The following is a 21,291-nucleotide window of genomic DNA, read 5'->3' on the forward strand; positions in this document are numbered from 1 at the left end:
GTATTTGGTCCTGCTAGTGAAGGCAGGAGGTTGGACTCAGTGACTTTTCAGGGTACCTTCCAGTTCTATGAGATAGGTATATCTCCATGTAGTTAAATATTTTATATTTAAATTTTTACAGAAAAAAAATCAACAAGCTCTATTAATGTGTGTAATTCTAAAGTGAAAGGAAAATGAATACACCACCGTTGGTAAAACTAAGGCTAGAGCTGCATAAAAGGATGCCTGTTACCAGTCAAGAGGAATGAACAAGTAAAAATGACATGTAAGTAACTATTTTTGTTACATTAACACTTAGCTTTGCTTTTTGTTAACATAAGAACGGCCATACAGAGTCAGATCAAAGGTCCATCTAGCCCTATATCTTCCGACAGTGGCCAATGCCAGGTGCCCCAGAGGGAATGAACAGAACAGGTAATCATCAAAAGATCCATCCCCTATTGCCTGTTCCCAGTTTCTGGCAAACAAAGGCTATGGACACCATCCCTGTCCATCCCGGCTAATAGAGATTGATTGATGGATCTATCCGTTTCTTCGTTTTTTGGAACGCATTTAAATTATTTAATACTGTTGTGCAGGAATGCCTACAATCTCTGGGATAGTCTCTGTTTTGATATTTGGAGAGGTTTATCTTGGAAAGGCACTAAATAATAGGGGGAAAACTCTTGTCAAGGTCAATAAATCATCAATGAACTATCCAATTATGTTACTGGCTCATTGCCAATAATCCTTTAAAATAACTTCCAAACTCATAATAAACAAATTCAGAAGTAAAAAGTCTTTTAATTAATGGTATACATAATATTTTTGGTGCTTTTTTAAAGCTCCCTGTCATTTTGTTTTGTTGTGTTTCAACACCCGAGCATGGCAGAGATTGCAAAGTGATGCACTAGCACCATCTAGCTTGTTTTCTAAGCATGCAACACTTATCCAAAAATAAAAATAACTGGAAGGTACTTTATGTGTTTTAGCTTTAGGCTCATATACAATCTTTATATATATATATATATTGCACTGAATAAAGGATGTACATATGAGTAATATGAATCGATCACAGTCACATTCTAGCTAACTTTTTAAAAAAAATAATATTTTACTAAGCTTACTATACCATTCAGAGGTGTCAGGATATGTTTTAAAAGTGAGGGGTAGCACCTCTGTAAGAGAGTCCCAAGTTAAGATGTGTTTGTATGTGTAGCATACATTTTCCTCACCAGTCTCTTTTGTATTTCTCTTTTAGCAGTGAGCAACATGAAATCTTAAGCCAGTTTTTAATTCTCCTAAGCTTTCTGTTCACCATTTTATTTCGCTTCACCTTTTTATGGCTTGTCTTTGTTTTAGTGTCTCTCATCCTACTGAAGTCAATAGGCAAAACTGGACCAACAGGCTTTGCACCACATTAATGATTTGTGGATTACGGTCCTGGATTACTGGTAAATTAGCATTATCAGCAACTTCTACCAACATCCCTTTGTTTTTCATTAATCTGATTTCTTCCAGGCACACAGACATCTTGGGTTTTATGATGGAGAGGCTGTCAGTGAAGAAAGAGTTATATAGTTGGCTACCATTCATGCATATTGATGGCACCTAAATCTGTGCCATCTCTCTCTCTTGATCTCACCCTCACAGACAATATGTTAAAGGTGATGAGGAAGAAAATAGAGCCTTCTGAAACTGCATGTGGTAAGGAGTCTGTATGATCTCAGTACCATCACCAAAGAGGTCTGTTTGCTGCTAAAGGGCAGAAGATTACTCATGTATTCAGTAGTGCCAAGAGCTTTGTTGGTTATTTTGGCTTGTTATGTGGAACATGGATTTGAAAAGCCTGACACTTGGAACAGGCTCATGGAAGTTACCTAGCATTATGACATGATGTTGGTGGTGAGTTTATGTTTCAGCATAATACATTTTGATCCTTGTACAGAGGTTGATATCCTGTTGCCTTCCATGTTCCATTCATGCAAATACAGAGCTAGATTTTGGATACATGATTTTACCAATGAGGATGTTAAAGTGTCAATAAAAAGGGCACTTCTAAGTTAGGTCAATGTTGTCACATGGGCCTTGGCTACACTGGCGCTTAACAGCGCTGCAACTTTCTCGCTCAGGGGTGTGAAAAAACACATCCCTGAGCGCAGCAAGTTACAGCGCTACAAAGTGCCAGTGTAAACAGTGCCCCATCACTGGGAGCGTGGCTCCCAGCGCTGCAAGCTAATCCTTATGGGGAGGTGGAGTATGTGCAGCACTGGGAAAGCGCTCTCCCAGTGCTGGTGCAGCAACCACACTTGCACTTCAAAATGCTGCCGCTGAAGTGCTTTGGAGTTTTGAAAGTAGCCAAGCCCTCTGTGTAGCAGTGTACTATTAGTCCAGCTATTTGGTTCATCATACTGTTTATTTAGCATTGATTGGTACACAACCTTTGATATATAAATGTCTAGGGATGCAATTGCAAAACAACATGGTATCAGCAGGCCTTGCTCCGCATACGCTGTTAGTGTGTATTTGCCGTCTTTCAGACAGCACAATTCCCTAAGAACATTAATAGTCACGTGAACCAGAGCAGAAACACACAGATGTTTTTACTCATGTTTTAAAGAATTCCAAAGACCCAAACTCAATCAAAAATAATTGAACCAGAATCAATGTTCTGGCACCTTCGTTAAACAAAGGAATAAACTTTAAATAAGGTAATTAACCTGCAAAGCATGAATTTAGACTGTAGGTGGCACCCCCAGTTGCTCCACAGTGAAAAGAAGGACTAACCTTCAGAGAACTAAATGAAGAGGGATGTTTTCTGTTGTCCTAGCATTACTATTCTATAGTTTTTTATTTTATGCTCTTTTTTTTCTTTTGAAACGGACTTGTAGAGTGAACCCTACTTTTATTAGTCACAGAAAAAGTGCAGCATGAGCAGTGATGATCCAAATTGCTGTATATCATCTCACCAATACCTCAGGCCCATTCGTAAGGTGTGAGACCACCTCACCCAGCAGCCAAGAGAACTAACAGGGTGGGAAGTTTTAAATGGCCTGTGAGAGTAATTACTTCAGCATAAATACCAGCATTTAGGATCTAAATGACATGGAGTCACATTGCTGATGTAAAGAGCTTCAAATTCATGTGAGATAGTGCTTCTTTTGATCTTAAAATTATGAGCAAATGGTTGTGATAGGCATGATCATAGCAACCACTAGGTCTTGGTTCTTCTGTATGTCATATAATGAGGGTCTTGGGAGGGTGAGTGGCATTGCTAGGAATTTTGATAGTAAGATGTTATGCTAAGTTTCAAAAGTGTATTTTCCTGGGAAGTCAGAGTTACATCCCTCTACACCTGTGGTAGGCAACCTATGGCATAGGTTCTGAAGGCGGCAGGTGAGCTGATTTTCAGTGGCACTCACACTGCCCAGGTCCTGGCCACCAATCCGGGGGGCTCTGCATTTTAATTTAATTTTAAATGAAGCTTCTTAAACATTTTAAAAACCTTATTTACTTGACATACAACATTAGTCTAGTTATATATTATAGACTTATAGAAAGAGATCTTCTAAAAATGTGAAAATGTATGACTGGCACCTTAAATTAGACTGAAACCTTAAATTAGAACGAATAAATGAAGATTCGGCACACCACTTCTGAAAGGTTGCCGATTCCTACACTACACAAACAACCCACAGAATGTTTCTCCTTTCTAAACACCAAATGTGTAACAATGACCTCCTAAGTGTGCAGCAAAGATCCAAAACAAGGACTATGTAGCCAGGGGGCTATTAAAGCTCCTGTCTTTAAAGCTCCTTTGATACTTAGGATGTCAAGAGGCTGAGGCATGATCTAGGGAAATGGAAACACTGCTTCTTTGGGGGTGAGAGCCTAGGAACATGTCTTCAAGGGAATCATCTTCTTCTTAAAATCTAAGGATCCCCCCCCCCCCGATTTCTCCCTTATTCCTCCACTCTGCAAATCTCTTCTTCCTTCATACCACCAGATTGACCTGCTTCCCCCTAGTCCTTTAGTGGCGCAGAAAAGTTGGAAAATGGGTCTCCCACTACATAGCACCACAGCAGCTGGAGCTTCAGAGGAAAGCACAGGCTTGAGCAATCCTAGGGTCAGGCTTTTTGCTGCATTGGCTGATTGCAGCTCTGGCACAGGCTGTGTCTGCTCTGCTCAGCTTCCTGAGCCACCTGGAGGCTAAAATGGTAACTCAGCAGTAAAAATAGTTGAGGGCTTATTCCTAGGGTGACCAGATGTCCCAATTTTATAGGGCCAATCCTGATTTGGGAGACTTTTTCTTATATAGGTACCTATTAACCCCCACCACTTGTCCTCATTTTTTACACTTGCTATCTAGTCACCCTAGTTATTCCATTTGTTGTTCCAACCAATACCTCCCCTCTTCACCCTCCCCAAAACAAGGGTTGCTCAGCTTCCTCCATCAGAGGCCGCTGTCTGCTCTTTTAATAGGAGGAGACGAGGAGACAAGAACAGAGGGCAGAGAACAAAATACAGAAACTCTCTGACTCAGTCTGAGGAGAGAAGCAGAAATTTGCGACAAACCCAGCAGGCTATGCAAAATTCAGAGCACTTGTGGTACAGTAACCACACTGTTAAACGTGATTATTATGAAACCAGATTATGACATGCTAAAACCAGCCCCGGGCCAAACTACAAGTCCAATTCTGCAAAAATATTACTGCTGTGCACACAGCTCACTCCTGTGAGTAGTAATAAGGCAATCACAACTAATCCTAGTGGAAGACATCAACGCTTGTTACTAAGTAGGGTGACCAGGAACATTCAGTTGAAAGGGATCCTGGCAGCTCCGGTCAGCATTTCTGACCGGGCCGTTGACTGTCTGGTTGGTGGTGCCACACGGAAGGGCTAAGGCAGGCTCCTTGCTAGCCTCCACGCTGTGCAGCTCCCAGGAAGCAGCCAGCATGTCCCAACTCCGGCTCCTATGCATAGGGGCAGCCAGGAGGCTTCGCAAGTTGCTTGCACCTCAAGCACTACCCCCACAGCTCCCATTGGCCGGAAACTGTGGCTAATGGGAGCTACGGGGGTGGCGCCTGTGGATGGAGCAGCGCGCAGAGCCGCTTGGCCATGCATCCACGTAGGAGCCGGAGGGAGGATGTGCCGGCTGCTTCTAGGAGATGCTTGAGCTAAGTGCCACCTGGACCCTGCACCCTTGACCCCCTACCAGGGTTGGGGCTTCCCCAGCACTGATTCCACCTCCCACCTTCTGAACCCCTCAGTTCCAGCCTGGCGCACCCTCCTACATGCCAAACCCCTCATCCCCAGCCCCACTCCAGAGTCCACACCCCTACCCAGAGCCCTCACTCCCCCCACCACATCTCAACTGCCTGTCCCAGCCCTGATCCTCCTCCCACCCGCAAACAGCTCATTACCAGCCCCACTGGAGAGTCTGCACCCCCAGCCAGAGCCCTCCCCCCACGCACACATCCCAACCACGTGCCCCAGTCTGAAGCTCCCTCCTGCACCCTGAACCCCTCATTTCTGACCCCACCCTGGAACCCGCACCCCCAAATAGAGCCCTCACTCCCCTCCCGCACCCCAGCCCTCTGAACCAACCTAGTAAAAATGAGTGACTGAGTGAGTGAGGGTGGGGAGAGCGAGCGACAGAGGGAGAGGGGATGATGTGAGTGGGTGGCACGGCCTCAGATAAGAGGCGGGGCCTCAGATGAGGGGTGGGGCAAGGGTGTTTGTTTTTGTGCGAGTAGAAAGTTGGCAGCCCTATTAATAAGTGATGGCTAAATCAGGATCTAAATTCTAACCATTGTTTTGTTGGTTTTTGTTTTTTTAATAAAAAATATATTTTAAGGCCATCTACAATACATATAAGGATCTGTGGACTTAAATGTCCAAACCAAGCTTGCTAAAGCTTTGGCACATTTCTGAGACATACAAGAGATCCAGCCTGCAGTGCAAGCCAACTGAACTTCAATCATATCAGACAATAACCATGTTGTAACTGGGTCCTCCAACCCAGTTATACATTTAGTGTAGGCCTCTGTTATGCTGAGAGTTACTGGTGACTGTATCGAACACAAACTGCTTTGAGTCTGAGTGTAAACACACCCTTCATTTATCATAATTGTCAGATGACTTAACCAGGAACTAAGACAAAAGAGGGTTGTGGGCGCACCAAAGAGTTTGGGCTGAGAGGGGGTTTTACTGAGTATTGTGTGTGAGACGGGTGGGTAAAAAAGCAGAACACACACACACACACACACAAAGAACAAAGAGTGATGCAGAGTAAAGCAAGAAAGCCAAGCAATGTCCTGTGAGCATAAGGTATAACCCTGGAAAAGCTGGAGAGAGACTTTTTGGGTCTGATGTTTACTAAAGAGGCTTGGAGCTGAAAGCTAAAAAAAATGCTCCTTTTGTTATTGATTCTTTCTGCATTCAGAGACACAGGACTGTGGACATCCTTTGCAAATAATACACAAAATTGCATCAAAGAAATAATTGCCTATCCCCAATTTCTCCTCTCAACTGGAATATTACCAGGGCTGTGAACTTTGACACCCGGGCCAAAAGGGGCAACACCTCAGTTTAGATCTCGGCATGATCTAAAGCATATAGTGAGCCTGTTTATGATATAGTTTGGCTCCATCTAGCCAGAGGCCAGATCAAAGTATTCTATAACTAGAGTTAGTCAAACAATACAAAAAATACTTCATGATATTTTTGTTTCTATATTATTTCCTTTTTCCTTGACATTTGAATTTTTGACAAAAACCTTCCTAAAAACATCCAATTTTGGGAGGGGAAATTTTAGCCTCCTCTACTTATCAGTCACAACCAAATTGATCAGCCATTGTGAGACTCAGGCATTCTGGGGAAAGTATATGTAAGATTTAAAGAAGCAATGATGGTGGCGTGGGAAAAATAACAATAGCAGTGTGGGTTTCGTGTGCTATCTGCCTGCTGTTTCCTGTAAGTTCAAAAATGCAGAGAAAATGCTCAGTGGGTATTTTCAGATGTTTTCTCCTACATTGCGCCACCTTCACTAGACCGGGAGAAAGTGAAACCTTTCTGTCTGTTTGTGAGAGTTGTGGGAACTAGAGACCTCACATCCTCTTCCTTTTGTACACATAATCAAGTGAGATTTCATCCCCCTCAAAGGCAAGGGCACCAGGCAGCAGCGGGGCAGGAGATGGAGAAGTTTCGCACTGTGTTGGATTTCTACCTCAGTCACCGGAAGGTGCTCAGTTACAGCGCCGTGTCCCTGCTGACCGCGGGCAGCGAGCGTCTCTTCTCAGTCGTGGTGTTCCAATGCCCCTGCAACTCCTGGAACACGCTCTACGGCTCTGTCTTCCTGCTGGTGCCTGCCCTGATCCTCTTCCTTCTTGGCTACCTGCTGAACGTCAGGACCTGGCGGCTGTTCACTGGCTGCTGTGCCCCAGGCAAGTGTTGCTGCTGCATCCATAGGAGGCGCTGCTGGCGCTACTTTAGGGTGCTGTGGCTGGTGACGGTGAGCGCTGCTGTGGCCCCGCTCACCTGGATTGCTGTGGCCCTTCTTGGAGCCAACTTCTATGAGTGCGCAGCAAGTGGGAGCAGCCTGTTGCAGAGGCACTTGTGCCAAGGCAGAGGGACCCAGTGCCATGAGCAGGTGGCCAGAATACCCTGTGGTGGGACTCTCTCCCAAGAGGCACAGACATTTGTGAGCCTTCGGGCTCAGTCCCAGGTACGGTCTCTTCCATCCTTTGATTGATCCTATTGGCTTTTGCCCCATGGAGGTGCAATGGACGCAGAGTGATTTCCGAAGAGATGGAGAGGCAACATAAGTTGGTCAGTTAAAGTAGGTGCTGTCCCTACAGGTGCCACCTCAGCTTACTTATGCTGATCTGATGGCCTTGGGATGCAGCCTCAAGACTATGATATGAAAAATAAATTTTTGCACTTATGTAGTTAGCAAAATATTCTAAACTGGCTAAAAGAAAGGTAATATGTTGTTAGTTGCATCTCCCACTGCAGTCTGTATTGCTTTCTACCATTTTGGCCTGCTGTAAATCTGAGGAGATTGCTTCATAACGATGTCCATGCCTTTTCCTTTGAGGCAAGTTGAGAATAAGCCTGCATGGGCAGGGAACTTGACTGGATGTCACATAATTGGGCTTTCCCATCTGTAGATTTTTGTACCCATTTCAAAAGAGATGTATTTTGAATTTCTCTTCTCTTTTTCCACTTCTTTGCCTCTCTTTAAATCATGAACCCTTTTAAGTTCAGTTCCTATGCATAAGAGGCAGCTGGTGTTTATTTAAAATCTTTCATTACAGCAGAGAATTAGCATTTGAAAAAGAATGTATTGAGGGTCTGACTGTGGGGCCCCCAAGTTTGAAATCACAGTCAATTTCACACTCATATTCCAGAAATAGGATTTAATTTTTGTTTCGCTGAAAGCAAAGTAGCTATTGACTGTGGAGAGCTGAAAAGGAAGAATGTGTTTGTTTCCCCCTTCCCCTTCTTTATGATGAAAAAAGAGGCCTACAAAGTTTGGGGACTTTTTTGTTTGTTCTTGTTTTAATTTCTCCTGTTTTCTTCCATTAGTAATCCAGGTTTGATCATCTCCTCTTTTCATTAGAAGATTATAAGACTTTGACTTCAATAAGAAAACAGGGTGTATCCTTAACTGGAGTTTGCTAACTAGAAGCAAAATCCCAGTGAAGACATGGCAGTTTGTAGTTTTTGCATGAGTAAGCAGCTCAAGTTAATTACTCAGAGTATGGCTACACTTACAGCTGTACAGCGCTGGGAGTTACAGCTGTCTTCGTACAGCTGTGTAGGGAAAGCGCTGCAGTGTGGCCACACTGACAGCTACCAGCGCTCCAGTGTGGCCACATTTGCAGCATTTGCAGCACTGTTGGGAGTGGTGCATTATGGACAGCTATCCTACAGAGCACCTCATCCCATTTTGGTGCCGTGGGTTGTGGGAAGGGGACAGAAGGGTGCAGGTCATTCCGCTTCCTGTCCCAACGCCCCGTGATGCATCGCTTCACATCCCAACAGTCACTGTTTTTCCGTCCATGTTTGGCGCCATTGTGACTCTCCCAACAGTTTCTGTGCAGCGTGATTTCTGTGGGAAATGGAGCCCGAACTGCTGAAGACTTTGCTGACGAGTGTCGCCAGCACATCCCGTTTGGCAGTTGAGCTGTTCCTTCAGCTCCAAAGTGACAGTGAGGAGTCCGACGATATCGAGTCACCTGATGCGTGTGACACTAACTTGCTTGTGGCATTCACGGAAATGCTCAGCACCGTGGAACGCCATTTTTGGGTTCGGGAAACAAGCACTGAGTGGTGGGATCACATTGTCATGGAAGTCTGGGATGACGAGCAGTGGCTGCAGAACTTTCGGATGAGAAAAGCCACTTTCATGGCACTGTGTGCTGAGCTCGCCCCCATCCTGCGGCGCAAGGACACAAGATTGAGAGCTGCCCTGCCAGTGGAGAAGTGGGTAGCTATTGCAGTCTGGAAGCTGGCAACGCCAGACAGCTACCGATCGGTCCCCAACCAGTTTGGAGTGGGAAAATTGACCATTGGAATCGTGTTGATGCAAGTTTTCAGGGCCATTAATTGCATTCTGCTGAGAAGAACCGTGACTCTGGGGAACGTGCAGGACATTCTGGATGGCTTTGCACAAATGGGTTTCCCTAACTGTGGAGGGGCGATAGATGGGACGCATATTCCTATTCTGGCACCAACCCACCTAGCATCCGAGTACATTAATCGGAAGGGGTATTTCTCTATGGTTCTCCAGGCGCTTGTGGATCACCGTGGGCATTTCATTGACATTAACACAGGCTGGCCTGGAAAGGTGCATGATGCACACATCTTTCGGAACAGTGGCCTGTTCAGGAAGATGCAGGCCGGGACTTTTTTCCCAGACAGGAAGATTACAGTAGGGGACGTTGAAATGCCCATTGTGATCCTTGGAGACCCCGCTTATCCGTTAATAATGCCTGGGCTCATGAAACCGTATTCAGGGAACTAGACAGGAGCAAGGACTGGTTCAACTACAGGCTGAGCTGGTGCAGAATGACTGTGGAGTGTGCTTTTGGCTGTTTAAAAGGGCGCTGGCAATCTCTGTATGGGAAGCTAGACTTTGGGGAAAGCAGCATCCCTGCGGTTATATCCGCGTGCTGTACCCTCCATAATATTTGTGAAGGGAAGGGTGAAACATTCAGTCAGGAATGGATCTCCGAGGTTCAATGCCTGGAGGCTGAATTTGCACAGCCAGAGAGCAGGGCTACTAGAGAGGCCCTGCACGGGGCTACAAGGATTAGGGATGCCTTGAGGGAGGAGTTTGAGGCTGAAAACCAACAGTAGTGTTTGGTGCCTTGCACGGGAGTGAAGTGCAGTGGTTACTATTGTTAGTAGGAATGTTTTTCCTGAAATGATTTGCAGTGCATGTTTCTTTCCTGGGCTACGGTATCTTTCACTTTCTGCAATAATAAATACTGTTTTCAAAGCCAAGAATTTATTTATTGAAAAGAAAATAACTTTCTTGACAGACACACAACTAAAAGGGCAGGGGTATGGGGTGGTGAACTGTACAGTCACAGGTGTGAATATGTCCTGTCTGGAGTGCTGTGCAATGATTGCTGCACTTCAGGATGCCTATACTGCATGGTGATGGGAGTTGAGTGCAGAGGGTAAGGGTCGTAGTTCTCAGGGCTGGTTGGTGAACGTACAGGTGTTGGGGGCAGCTGGTGGTGGTAAGAACCTGGATGCTGGGGAAGGGGGTTTGGAGCTGACATTGGGGCACAAGGGAAAGAGCTTTGGGACGGGGGGATGCCGGCACGGTAGTGCTCTGCCTGCATGGCTGCGAGTGGCTGGATAGAGTCCGCTTGGCGCGCCAGGATGCTTATCAGCTGTTTTGTGCTTTTCTTCTTAGCCGCTGTGTTTCTCTGGCGGATCCTGCTTTCCCTTTCCCTCCAGTCCTGCAGTTTTTTACTCTCTCTGGCAGAGTGATCCATAACTGCTTTCAGCATGTCTTCTTTGCTTTTTCACGGCTTCTTCCTGAGGTTTTGTAGCCTCTGAGCAGTGGATGATACGGGCAGTCAACTAGTCAAGGACACTTTTTGAAAGGCAAAAATTGCAACAGTTAACAGGGGCTGCATTGTTTATAATCTCACCCAGAAAGTTATTCCCACACAGTGAAGGAGTTTACAGTCTTCACTTTAGCATACTTTTCCCATACCAAACAGAGCGCACATAACCCGCAGGAGCCACGAAATGGTGAGTAAGGGAGACTGATTGCTTCAGGGATGTGAAGGGGTTTCTGTGCATTGGGGAAAGCAAACTGCTCAGGGGGCATCTACACTGAACAGTCTCCCAACATTTTCCACAGGAGTTAATCCTGGAACATATCTCGCTGCTGCTGGTCACCTGGGAAGAGCAGGAGGGTCTTCTACAGCAATGCGGATTCCGCCTTGGCCCCTACTCAGCTTGCCTGTGTGCATCAATGGTCCCCCCACCCCTCACGGCCCAGTGGCGCGGACGCGTTAGCCCGACTGGGACAAGGACCACAGTGGCTCTCCCTATAAACTTGCGCAAGCGCATTGCCAACGCTCTGGCTGAAACTTTTGAAGAGAGTACCGAGGCCGATTACCGCGATGTGATAGACCACATCAATGGACTATTCCACATCTAGGCATGCATGCATGCAGCCCTAACCACCCCCCTCCTCTCCTGAAACATTTCTATCCTGAAAATAGAAGCCACTTATTGGGAACCCGCTCCTCTGCTTGTCCTTCACCAAGTACCAGTTGCTGAGACTGGCTGCCTTCCTCCTGGCTCGAGAAGAGCTCCTGGGCTGCATGCCTCCTGGGACTCCGGGGTGTCTCCCTCCACCCCAGTACCCTCACTCTTGGTTTCCTACCCCTCCTCCTCCTTCTCCTCCTGTCCCCCCCCTCTCTCCCCCCGCTCTGAGGTGTCCATCATTGTTGTCAGATTGGCAGTGGGGTCACCCCCAAGTATCACGTCCAGCTCTTTGTAAAAACGGCAGGTCGTGGGGGCAGCACTGGAGTGGTGGTTTCCCTCACAGGCTTTTCAATAGGCACTCCGCAGCTCCTTCACTTTAACCCTGCACTGCACCGCGTCCCGGTCATGGCCCCTTTCCAGCATGGCCCCTTTCCAGCATGAGATCTGCCCATAGGTATCGTAATTCCTACGGCTGGAGCACAGCTGTGACTGCACAGCTTCCTCCCCCCAAACACTGATGAGGTCCAGCAACTTGCCATTGCTCCATGCTGAGGCTCGTTTGGCGCGTGGAGGCATGGTAACCTGCAAAGATTCTGATTGCACTCCACACCTGGCTGAGCAAATAGGAAGGGGATTTTTAAAATTCCGGGGAATTTAAAGGGCGGGTCACCTGAGGCCAGGGCAGTAGAGTGTGAAGTGATGAGCAGAGTGGCTGAACAGGCATTCTGGGATACCTCTGAATACTCTGGAGGCCAATTACAGTGCTTTTGGTGGCCACACTGGTGGAGCAGCGCTGCATCACCAGCGCTGCAATCGTTATACCCCAGGCAGAGCAGGAGTACAGCCAGCGCTGCAGCCAGGGAGATGCAGCGCTGTATGTGCCTTGCAAGTGTGGATGGTGAGTAAGTTGCAGCGCTGTAAACCCACCACCAGCGCTGCAACTCTCCAGTGTAGCCATACCCTCAGTTCCCCCAGAGGCAACTTGTGTGAAAACTAAAGACTGCCTTGTCTTCACTAGGATTTAACCTTGAATGAACTGACTCAAGTTAAGAACACACCTTATTTTCCCTAGTGAAGATGTGGCCTGTGGTTGACTAGAGAACTAGATTTGTGAAATCAGGGAAACCAGGTAACTGAAATCTAATTAGTTGAGATGGGAAGAGATTTTTAATCAGTTAGTTTAACATCCTTTGTTTTTTATCAGCACCTGTTTAATTCAAACGTGTCAGAGAAAAGAGTTGACAAATTGGTCAAAGAGTTAGCACACTGTTCCTTCAAGTAAGGAACTGGGATGGGAAAGGTACCAATCCATATCTGTGAGTCATGCAAAAAACCTGTCAAAACCAGGGGAGATAAGATCAGCTATTCCTGATATTTCTACGGTAAAAAAAACAAATAATAAACCAAACAAAAAAGATTAGACTCTTATTATTTATTATTATTATTATTTTTAATCAGGTCTTTATAGCTAACTAAAAAGCAAAAAGGGATACAAACCCATTTTTTCTTTGATGGTCAACTTTAAATATTATAAAAATACATTGGCTTTTTTATTTGTAAGACTTAATCTGTAGGAGGTCTTATATGAGAGTGGACACTATTAACGTATCCCCAGTCAGCATTTATAGCCATTTCCAACAGAATGTTGGCTAGAAACCTGAACCCACCCACAGTCAGGATGAATTATTCTCTTCCAACCCCAAAATCTCATCCCAGGCCCTTGAAGTTTAGCACACTTTGCTGGGATTGTTCACATACGTGGGGTACCCATTGTCCACAGACAGCACAGTGTGATGGGCTTTTCCAGCAGTGACCGCTTATTGATCCCCTGTCTAAAACAATGTTAAACTGCATATTCTTATCCAAGAACTTTTGATGCTCCTAAACATTTGCAACCTTCATTGATCCATCTGTATGTTCCCCCAGGTGCTAGGCTGCATACTGGTAGCAAGCATCATGGCTTTAGTACTGACTGTCACATGCATCAACCGCTGTCGTTCTCCAGTCAGTTTTCTTCAGCTGAGGTTCTGGAAAATCTACTTGGAAAAGGAACGGGAGGTTTTTGAGAGGAAGGCCAAGGAGCATGCAACCAAGCTGGCAGAAAGGAACCTGAAGTGCTTCTTTGAGTTCACTGAGCCAGAACCATTTCAGACACCCAGCAACAAAGACTGGCAGCAGATCTCATCCTTGTATGCCTTCAATACTAAAGGACAGTATTACAGCATGATACACAAATATATTAGTGCAAACAGAGGCACCAGCATCAGATCTACTGCAGAAGATGTGCTTTCTCCTGCTCTAGGATTTGTGGATGGCACTGATTTTAATGAAATGGGGACATTATAATGAAACAAAGAAATTCTAATTTTGTAGCATGGACAGTTATGTAATTCTGGCCATATAAAAAGGGTCTCGTTCTATGCACTGATCTCTTGTTGACATCAATGGGACCTATGTGCAGAGTCTTCAGGAGAAGATGACCCATAAAGTTTGCAGCATTATTTTTAATGGATTTTCTTACTTTTACTTACGTGCCTTTAGTAAACTACATATTTCTGGGTGGTGGTTTTACAATATTTTTATCCCTTTGACTCTTTCAAGTTATGATATTAAATAGCTTAAATCCCAATATCAAAGACAAGTGTATGTGCTGTTTTGAAGTATTACAAAGCACTTACTAGAAATATATATTAGCTAGTCTGCCCGCTCAGAACATTTGGCAATTAGAGTCGCAAGACCAAAGTTTTACCCTTGTCATTGCTTGCCCATCAAAAACAATAATACTATATATTTTTTAAATTAAGAAGTAGTTTTCTAGGCTTTGAGCCATAAGGAAGTTCCCCACAAGTGTGCAGAGAAAGAGGGAATGTTGAGTGTGTCTTTGTATCAATGAGCTGGTGCATTCTGATGAATCACAATTGAGAAGCTTGCTATTAACGCTGAAACGGAGGGTCACACAAGCCGTTAATGTGCAGCAATAGTCAAAATAAGTTAACAGAATGTTAGGAGCCATTAGGAAAGCAATAGATAATAAGACAGAAAATATCATAATGCTACTGTGTAAATCCATGGTACGCTCATGCATGCAGTTCTCATGGCCTCATCTCAGAAAAGATATATTAGAATTGGAAGAGGTACAGAGAAGGACAACAAAACTTACTAAGGGTATGGAACAGCTTCCATATGAGGAGATATTAAAAAGACTAGGACTTTTCAGCTTAGAAAAGAGACTATTGAGGATAGATATGACAGAGGTCTATAAAATCATGTCTGGCATGGAGAGAGTGAATAAGGAAGTGTTATTTACCCCTTCAAATAGCACAAAAGCCATGGGTCACCCAATGAAATTAATCGGCAGTGGGTTTTAAACAAATATAAGGAAGTACTACTTCACACAACACACAGTCAACCTGTGGAACTTACTGCCATGGAATGTTGTGAAGGCCAAAACTATAAACTTGATGATTGTCTGTTCTGTTCATTCTCTCTGAAAGCCCTTGCATTGGCCACTGTGGGAAGACTGGATTCTGGGCTAGATGGACCATTAGTCTGATCTAGTATGGCCGTTCTTATGTCCTTGTAGGAGACCAAAGAAAGTCAGGAAAATACTGAGCATGAATCTGAGTATATAACCTAGTTTATTAATGAAGTGACATGAAAATACCTCTTGAAGGATAACTTCAAGCAAGCGGTGGACTAACCTGTGTCTGTGTCTGTCTTTAGTCTACAAGCTATCTAGGAAAGGGTCATCCCTTCAAATAATATGTAGTTCCAATTAGGTTGTGAACATTCAGTAAGTAATAACTCTAAATCAGTGGTTCTTAACCTGGACTGCACTCACCTCGGGGGTGGGGGGGAGATATGAGATTCCCTTTCTAAGAGTGTGAGACATGCCAGATTTTTTCAGAAGGTAAATCATCGAAAACACAGATTAAGCACAGGCATGTAAGTACAACTACTTTGTTTCATCAAACCTATGTATGTATTAACATTATACATTTTTTAACAATTACTGTAATATACAAACAAAAATATATCTAGGTTTAAGGGGTGTGAGAACATATTTTGAGAACCAGGCTGTAGTAAAGGTTAAGAACCACTGCTCTAAAGTTTGGCCCAAAGTTTGGTTGGCTGGACTGAAATATGCGAGTGTTACTATTTGTGTACAAGCAGAACTGCACCATAGTAGTGAAACTAAAAACTTCCTTTGTGGTAACTTCAGTTCTACTTTACAACAGTCTGAGTTGATCAGAGATTGCAACATAGTCTACTAAGTTGCTCCACTGCTAGTATCATGCTGCCCAAAGATCGATCTCTAAGGTCTGAATGCACAAAATGAGTTAGGTGCCTGAGTCCATTTTAGGCACCTAAGCCCCAGTCTTGAAACCACCATGATGCACAAAACTCCCACTGAACCCTGTAGAGGCCTAAACTCACTTGATGCCAAAATTTTTGCAGTAAAAGTTCCCTGGGCACCTATGTTTCTGCCTCTGGGTATGCACACTGCTGCCTACCTCTCAACACCTGTATGTCTATCTCCCGCTGATAACTACAATTCTTACCCTGTGCACTCCACCCCCATTGCACTGCAGCATAGTAATCCTGAAGTGCAGCAGACATTGAACAATAATCCAAACAGGACATATTCAAACCTCTGAATGTACAGTCCACCACCCTAACCCCCCTGGCCTTTTATGTACTGTACTTGGAATAAAGGATTTTATGGCTTTTACAATACGTTTTATTATTGCAGGAAGTGGTAAATATTGTACCCCAAGGTAGAAAGGAGCACAGCAAAGGCACCAAACATTACTGTTGGCTCTCAGCATCAAATTGCTCCCTTAAGGCATCCCTAATCCTTGAAGGCCTTTCCTGGGCCGCTCTAGTAGCCCTGCTCTCTGGCTGTGCAAATTCATCCTCTAGGCGTCGAACCTCGGAGGTCCATTCCTCACTGAATCTTTCAGCCTTCCCTTCACAAATATTATGGAGTGTACAGTACGTGGATATAATAGCAGAGATGCTGCTTTCCCCCAAATCTAGCTTCCCATAAAGACACCTCCAGCGGGCTTTCAAACGGCCAAAAGCACACTCCACAGTCATTCTGCAACGGCTCAGCCTGTAGTTGAACTGGTCCTTGCTCCTGTCAAGCTTCCCTGTATATGGTTTCATGAGCCATGGCATTAAGAGGTAAGCGGGGTCTCCAAGGATCATAGTGGGCATTTCGACGTCCCCTACTGTGATCTTGCAGTCTGGGAAAAAAGTCCCGGCCCTCAGCCTCCTGAACAGGGCACTGTTCCGAAATATGTGTGCATCATGCACCTTTCCAGGCCATCCTGAGTAAATGTCAGTGAAAAGCCCATGGTGATCCACAAGCGCTTGCAGAACTACGGAGAAATACCCTTTGCGATTAACATACTCTGATGCCAGGTGGGGTGGTGACAGAATAGGAATATGCGTCCCATCTATTGCCCCTCCACAGTTAGGGAAACCCATTTCTGAAAAGCCATCCACAATGTCCTGCACGTTCCCCAGAGTCACAGTCCTTCTTAGCAGGGTGCGATTAATGGCTGTGCAAACTTGCATCAGCACCATTCCAACGGTGGACTTTCCCACTCCAAATTGGTTCGCCACCAATCGGTAGCTGTCTGGAGTTGCCAGCTTCCAGATTGCAATAGCCACCCGCTTCTCCACTGGCAAGGCAGCTCTCAATCTCGTGTCCCTGCGCCGCAGAGTAGGGGCGAGCTCAGCACACAGTCCCATGAAAGTGGCTTTTCTCATCCGAAAGTTCTGCAGCCACTGCTCGTCATCCCAGGCTTGCAGGACGATGTGATCCCACCACTCAGTGCTGGTTTCCCGAGCCCAAAGGCGCCGTTCCACGGTGCTGAGCACGTCTGTTACTGCCACAAGCAATTGAGTGTCTTGAGCGTCAGGTGTTTCAATATCATCGTCTGACTCCTCACTGTCACTTTGCAGCTGAAGGAATAGCTCTACTGCCATGCGTGATGTGCTGGCAACATTCATCAGCAAGATCCTCAGCAGCTCAGGCTCCATTTGTAACAGAAATCTCAGAAATCGCGCTGCAGACTCACAATGCCACCAAAATGCTCGGAATGTGTAGCAAAGCACCACGGGGCGTTGGAACAGGAAGCGGAAAGACCTGCACACTTCCTTCCCCTTCCCACAAGCCACAGCGCCAAAATGGGACGAGGTGCTCTGTGGGATAGCTGCCCACAATGCACCACTCCCAACAGCGCTGCAAGTGCTGCAAATGTGGCCACACTGCAGCGCTGGTAGCTGTCAGTGTGGCCACACTGCAGCACTGGCCCTACACAGCTGTACGAACACAGCTGTAACTACCAGCGCTGCAAAACTGTAAGTGTAGCCATGGCCTAAGTGCGTATTGAGGATCAGATCTGCTTACTTGTGTGACAGAAAAGATTTTGCTGCTCTTTACTCCTGTTAGCTTTGGGAATCTGGTTCTGCCTAATCATCAACAGAATTGGTACCCAAGTTCTCCAGAACTGCATTTCTAGTGACTGTGCATGAGCCAGAAAAGCCCAGTTTGACTTTGAGATCCCAGGTTGAATTTACTAGGTTGCCTCTCCATCCTCTTCCCCCTGCTCCATTTTTTTTACTTGTAAACTGGGCACATTTAACATGGAAACCATTAAGACACAATAAATATTGAACTCCATAGAACTTCTTTTTTAGTCACTTTAAAAAGAAACCAGAAAAGAAGATCCTAGTTTAACTGACTGGAGATGCCTGGCCTGGAAGACTATATTCTTATTGTAAACAGTGAAACTATAAAAATATAAATAAAAACTCAAATCAGTGATTTTTTGTGTTGAGAAGTCAAAAATGCATGTTCCCCCCGGATTCAGTACTCTGCTTAGGGTTTTGGTCTTCCCAGCAGGTAAAGACCAGCACAGTAACAAGACAGTGTATTTTCATTGTGCCTTTAGTTTGTGATACCCAGTAAATGTCATTCAGTTAAAAATGCCCTACCTTTCTCTGTCACATATGAGTTAATTTGCTCATTAACTACTAACAAGAGTAATTCTATTATAGATGGTTCCACCGTGCAAGAGGGTGAAATCCTGGCCCCACCGAAGTCAGTGGGAAAACTCACATCGACTTAAATGGGGCCAGATTTTACTTATGGAGTATATAATAGAATCACTCATAGACCCATTGATTTTAAGGTCAGAAGAGAGCAGCATGGTCATCTCGTCTGATCTCCTGCACATTGCAGACCACAAAACCTCACTCATCCACTCCTGTAATAGACTTCTAACCTCTGGCTGAGTAACTTAAGTCCTCAACTCATGGTTTAAAGACTTCAAATTACAGAGAACCTAGTTTAAACCTGAAATAACCTGTGCCCCATGCTGCAGAAGAAGGCAGAAAATCCCCAGGATCTCTGCCAATCTGATCTGAGGGAAAATTCCTTCCCAACCCCAAATATGGTGATCAGTTAGACCCAGAACATGTGGGCAAGACCCACCAGCTGGACACCTGGGAGAGAATTCTCTGTAGTAACTCAGAGCTCTCCTTGTCTAGTGTCCAATCACCATCTGTTGGAGATATTTGCTGCTAGTACTCACTAATCAGTGACATGCCATTGTAGGCAGTCACATCATACCATCCCCTCCATAAACTTATCAAGTTCTCTTGAAGCCAGTTAGATTGCTTACCCCCATTACTCTCCTTGGAAGGCTGTTCCAGAACTTCACTCCTCTAATGGTTAGAAACCTTCATCTAATTTCAAGCCTAAACTTGTTGATGGCCAGTTTATATCCATTGTTCTTGTGTCCACATTGGTGCTTAACTTAAATAACTCCTCTCCCTCCCTGGTATTTATCCCTCAGATGAATTTGCAGCGAGCAATCATATCCCCCCTCAGCCTTCTTTTAGCTAGGCTAAATAAGCCAAGCTCTTTGATGCTTCTTTCATAGGGTAGCTTTTCCATTCCTTGGCTCATACTAGTAGCCCTTCTCAACACCAGCTCCAGTTTGAATTAATCTTTCTTAAACATGGCAGACTAGAATTGCACACAGTATGCCAGATGAGATCTCACCAGTGCCTTTGTATAATGGTACTAACATTTCCTTCTCTCTACTGGAAGTACCTTGCCTGACACATCCTAGGACTGCATTAGCCTTTTTCATAGCCACATCACATTGGCAGGTCATAGTCATCCTGTGATCAGCCAATACACCCAGGTCTTTCTCTTTCTTTGTCACTTCCAACTGAGACGTTCCCCAGCTTATAGTAAAAATTCTTGGGTTTTGTCCCTAAAATGCATGACCTTGCACTTTGCACTATTAAATTTCATCCCATTTCTATTACTCCAGTTTACAAAGTCGTCCAGATCTTCTTGTATGATATTCCAGTCCTCCTCGTTATTGGCAAGACTATCGAACTTTGTGTCATACGCACATTTTCTTAGTATACTCTCACTTTTTGTGCCAAGGTCAGTAATAAAAATGTTAAATAAGATTGGTCCCAAGACCAATACCTGAGGAAAGCCACTAGAAACCTATCTCCAGATTGAGAGTTCACCTTTCAGTATGACCCATTGTAATCGCCCTTTTAACCAATTCCATATCCACCTTTCAATTCTCCTATTAAATCTTCATCCTCTCCAATATAGCTAATAATTCCCATGTGTAAATGTATCAAATGCCTTACTAAAATCCATATAGATTAGATCTTCTGCATTTCCTTTGTCTACAAAATCAGTTACCTTCTCAAAGAGGGAGATCAGGCTCGTCTAGCACAATCTACCTTTTGTAAAACCATGTTGTATTTTAGCCCAGTTATCATTAACCTCTATGTCCTTTACTTTCTATTTCAAAAATGTTTTCCAAGACCTTCCATACAATCAGGGCTACCCACGGGCGGGGGAGCAAGTAGGGCAATTTGCCCCAAGCCCCGCAGGGGCCCCCACGAGAATTTTGGAGGCTCCCGCCCGCGTCCGCCTTCCCCCATTCCCCGGCGCCTCAGTGCTCCGTTCCCAGGTGGCCCTGGACAGAGCTAAAGTGGCATGGTTCTGCTGGGGCCTGAGCTCCTCCTGCGGTGCGCTGAGGCTCCAGGAGAAGGGGGAGGTGGGAGTAAGAAGCATGGTAAGCCCCTCTGAGCCGGACACTCCTGTGATCCCCCGCTGCAGGTCCAGTCCCTCTGAGCCAGACACCCCCCTGACCTCCCCCCTACAGCCCTGATCCCCAACTCCGAGTCCAGCCCCTCTGAGCCAGACACCCCCTGACCTCCCCCCCCACAACCCTGACATCCTGCTCTGAGCCCAGCCCCTCTGAGCCAGACACCCCCCTCACCCCCAGCTCTGAGCCAGCCCTGTGAACCGGGCACCCCTTGATCCAGAGCCCAGCTCCCCACCGAGCACTGGACAACAGCAGCACCACCCCCCGGCAGCGACAGCCCATTGACACCAACCATCATCATCACTGAGCGACAGCCCATTATGTAAATGCAAACGTATACATACCATGAAAGCATTTAATGGTTTTAAATAATGTATTTCATGTATTTTTAAAGTATTAAAATTTAATT

The 21,291-nt window shown here is 45.3% G+C and overlaps 1 protein-coding gene across 1 annotated transcript; it reads left to right on the top strand.

Moving 5' to 3' along the window:
* Positions 1 to 7,108: 7,108 nt before the first annotated feature.
* On the top strand, positions 7,109 to 14,773 carry CALHM6 (calcium homeostasis modulator family member 6). The gene is made up of 2 exons (XM_030554234.1): positions 7,109 to 7,705; positions 13,648 to 14,773. The coding sequence occupies exons 1-2, from the start codon at positions 7,175 to 7,177 to the stop codon at positions 14,065 to 14,067; spliced, it is 951 nt and encodes a 316-aa protein (XP_030410094.1). The 5' UTR covers positions 7,109 to 7,174; the 3' UTR covers positions 14,068 to 14,773.
* The last annotated feature ends 6,518 nt before the right edge of the window (positions 14,774 to 21,291 follow it).

Source organism: Gopherus evgoodei, chromosome 3, assembly GCF_007399415.2.
Source record: "Gopherus evgoodei ecotype Sinaloan lineage chromosome 3, rGopEvg1_v1.p, whole genome shotgun sequence".
Taxonomy (NCBI): domain Eukaryota; kingdom Metazoa; phylum Chordata; order Testudines; family Testudinidae; genus Gopherus; species Gopherus evgoodei.

Bases quoted from the DNA above. Each gene is read 5' to 3' on its own strand.
- CALHM6 (XM_030554234.1), top strand. From the start codon at position 7,175: ATGGAGAAGTTTCGCACTGTGTTGGATTTCTACCTCAGTCACCGGAAG. The intron at 7,706-13,647 runs GTACGGTCTCTT...ATGTTCCCCCAG, and splicing joins GCCTTCGGGCTCAGTCCCAG to GTGCTAGGCTGCATACTGGT.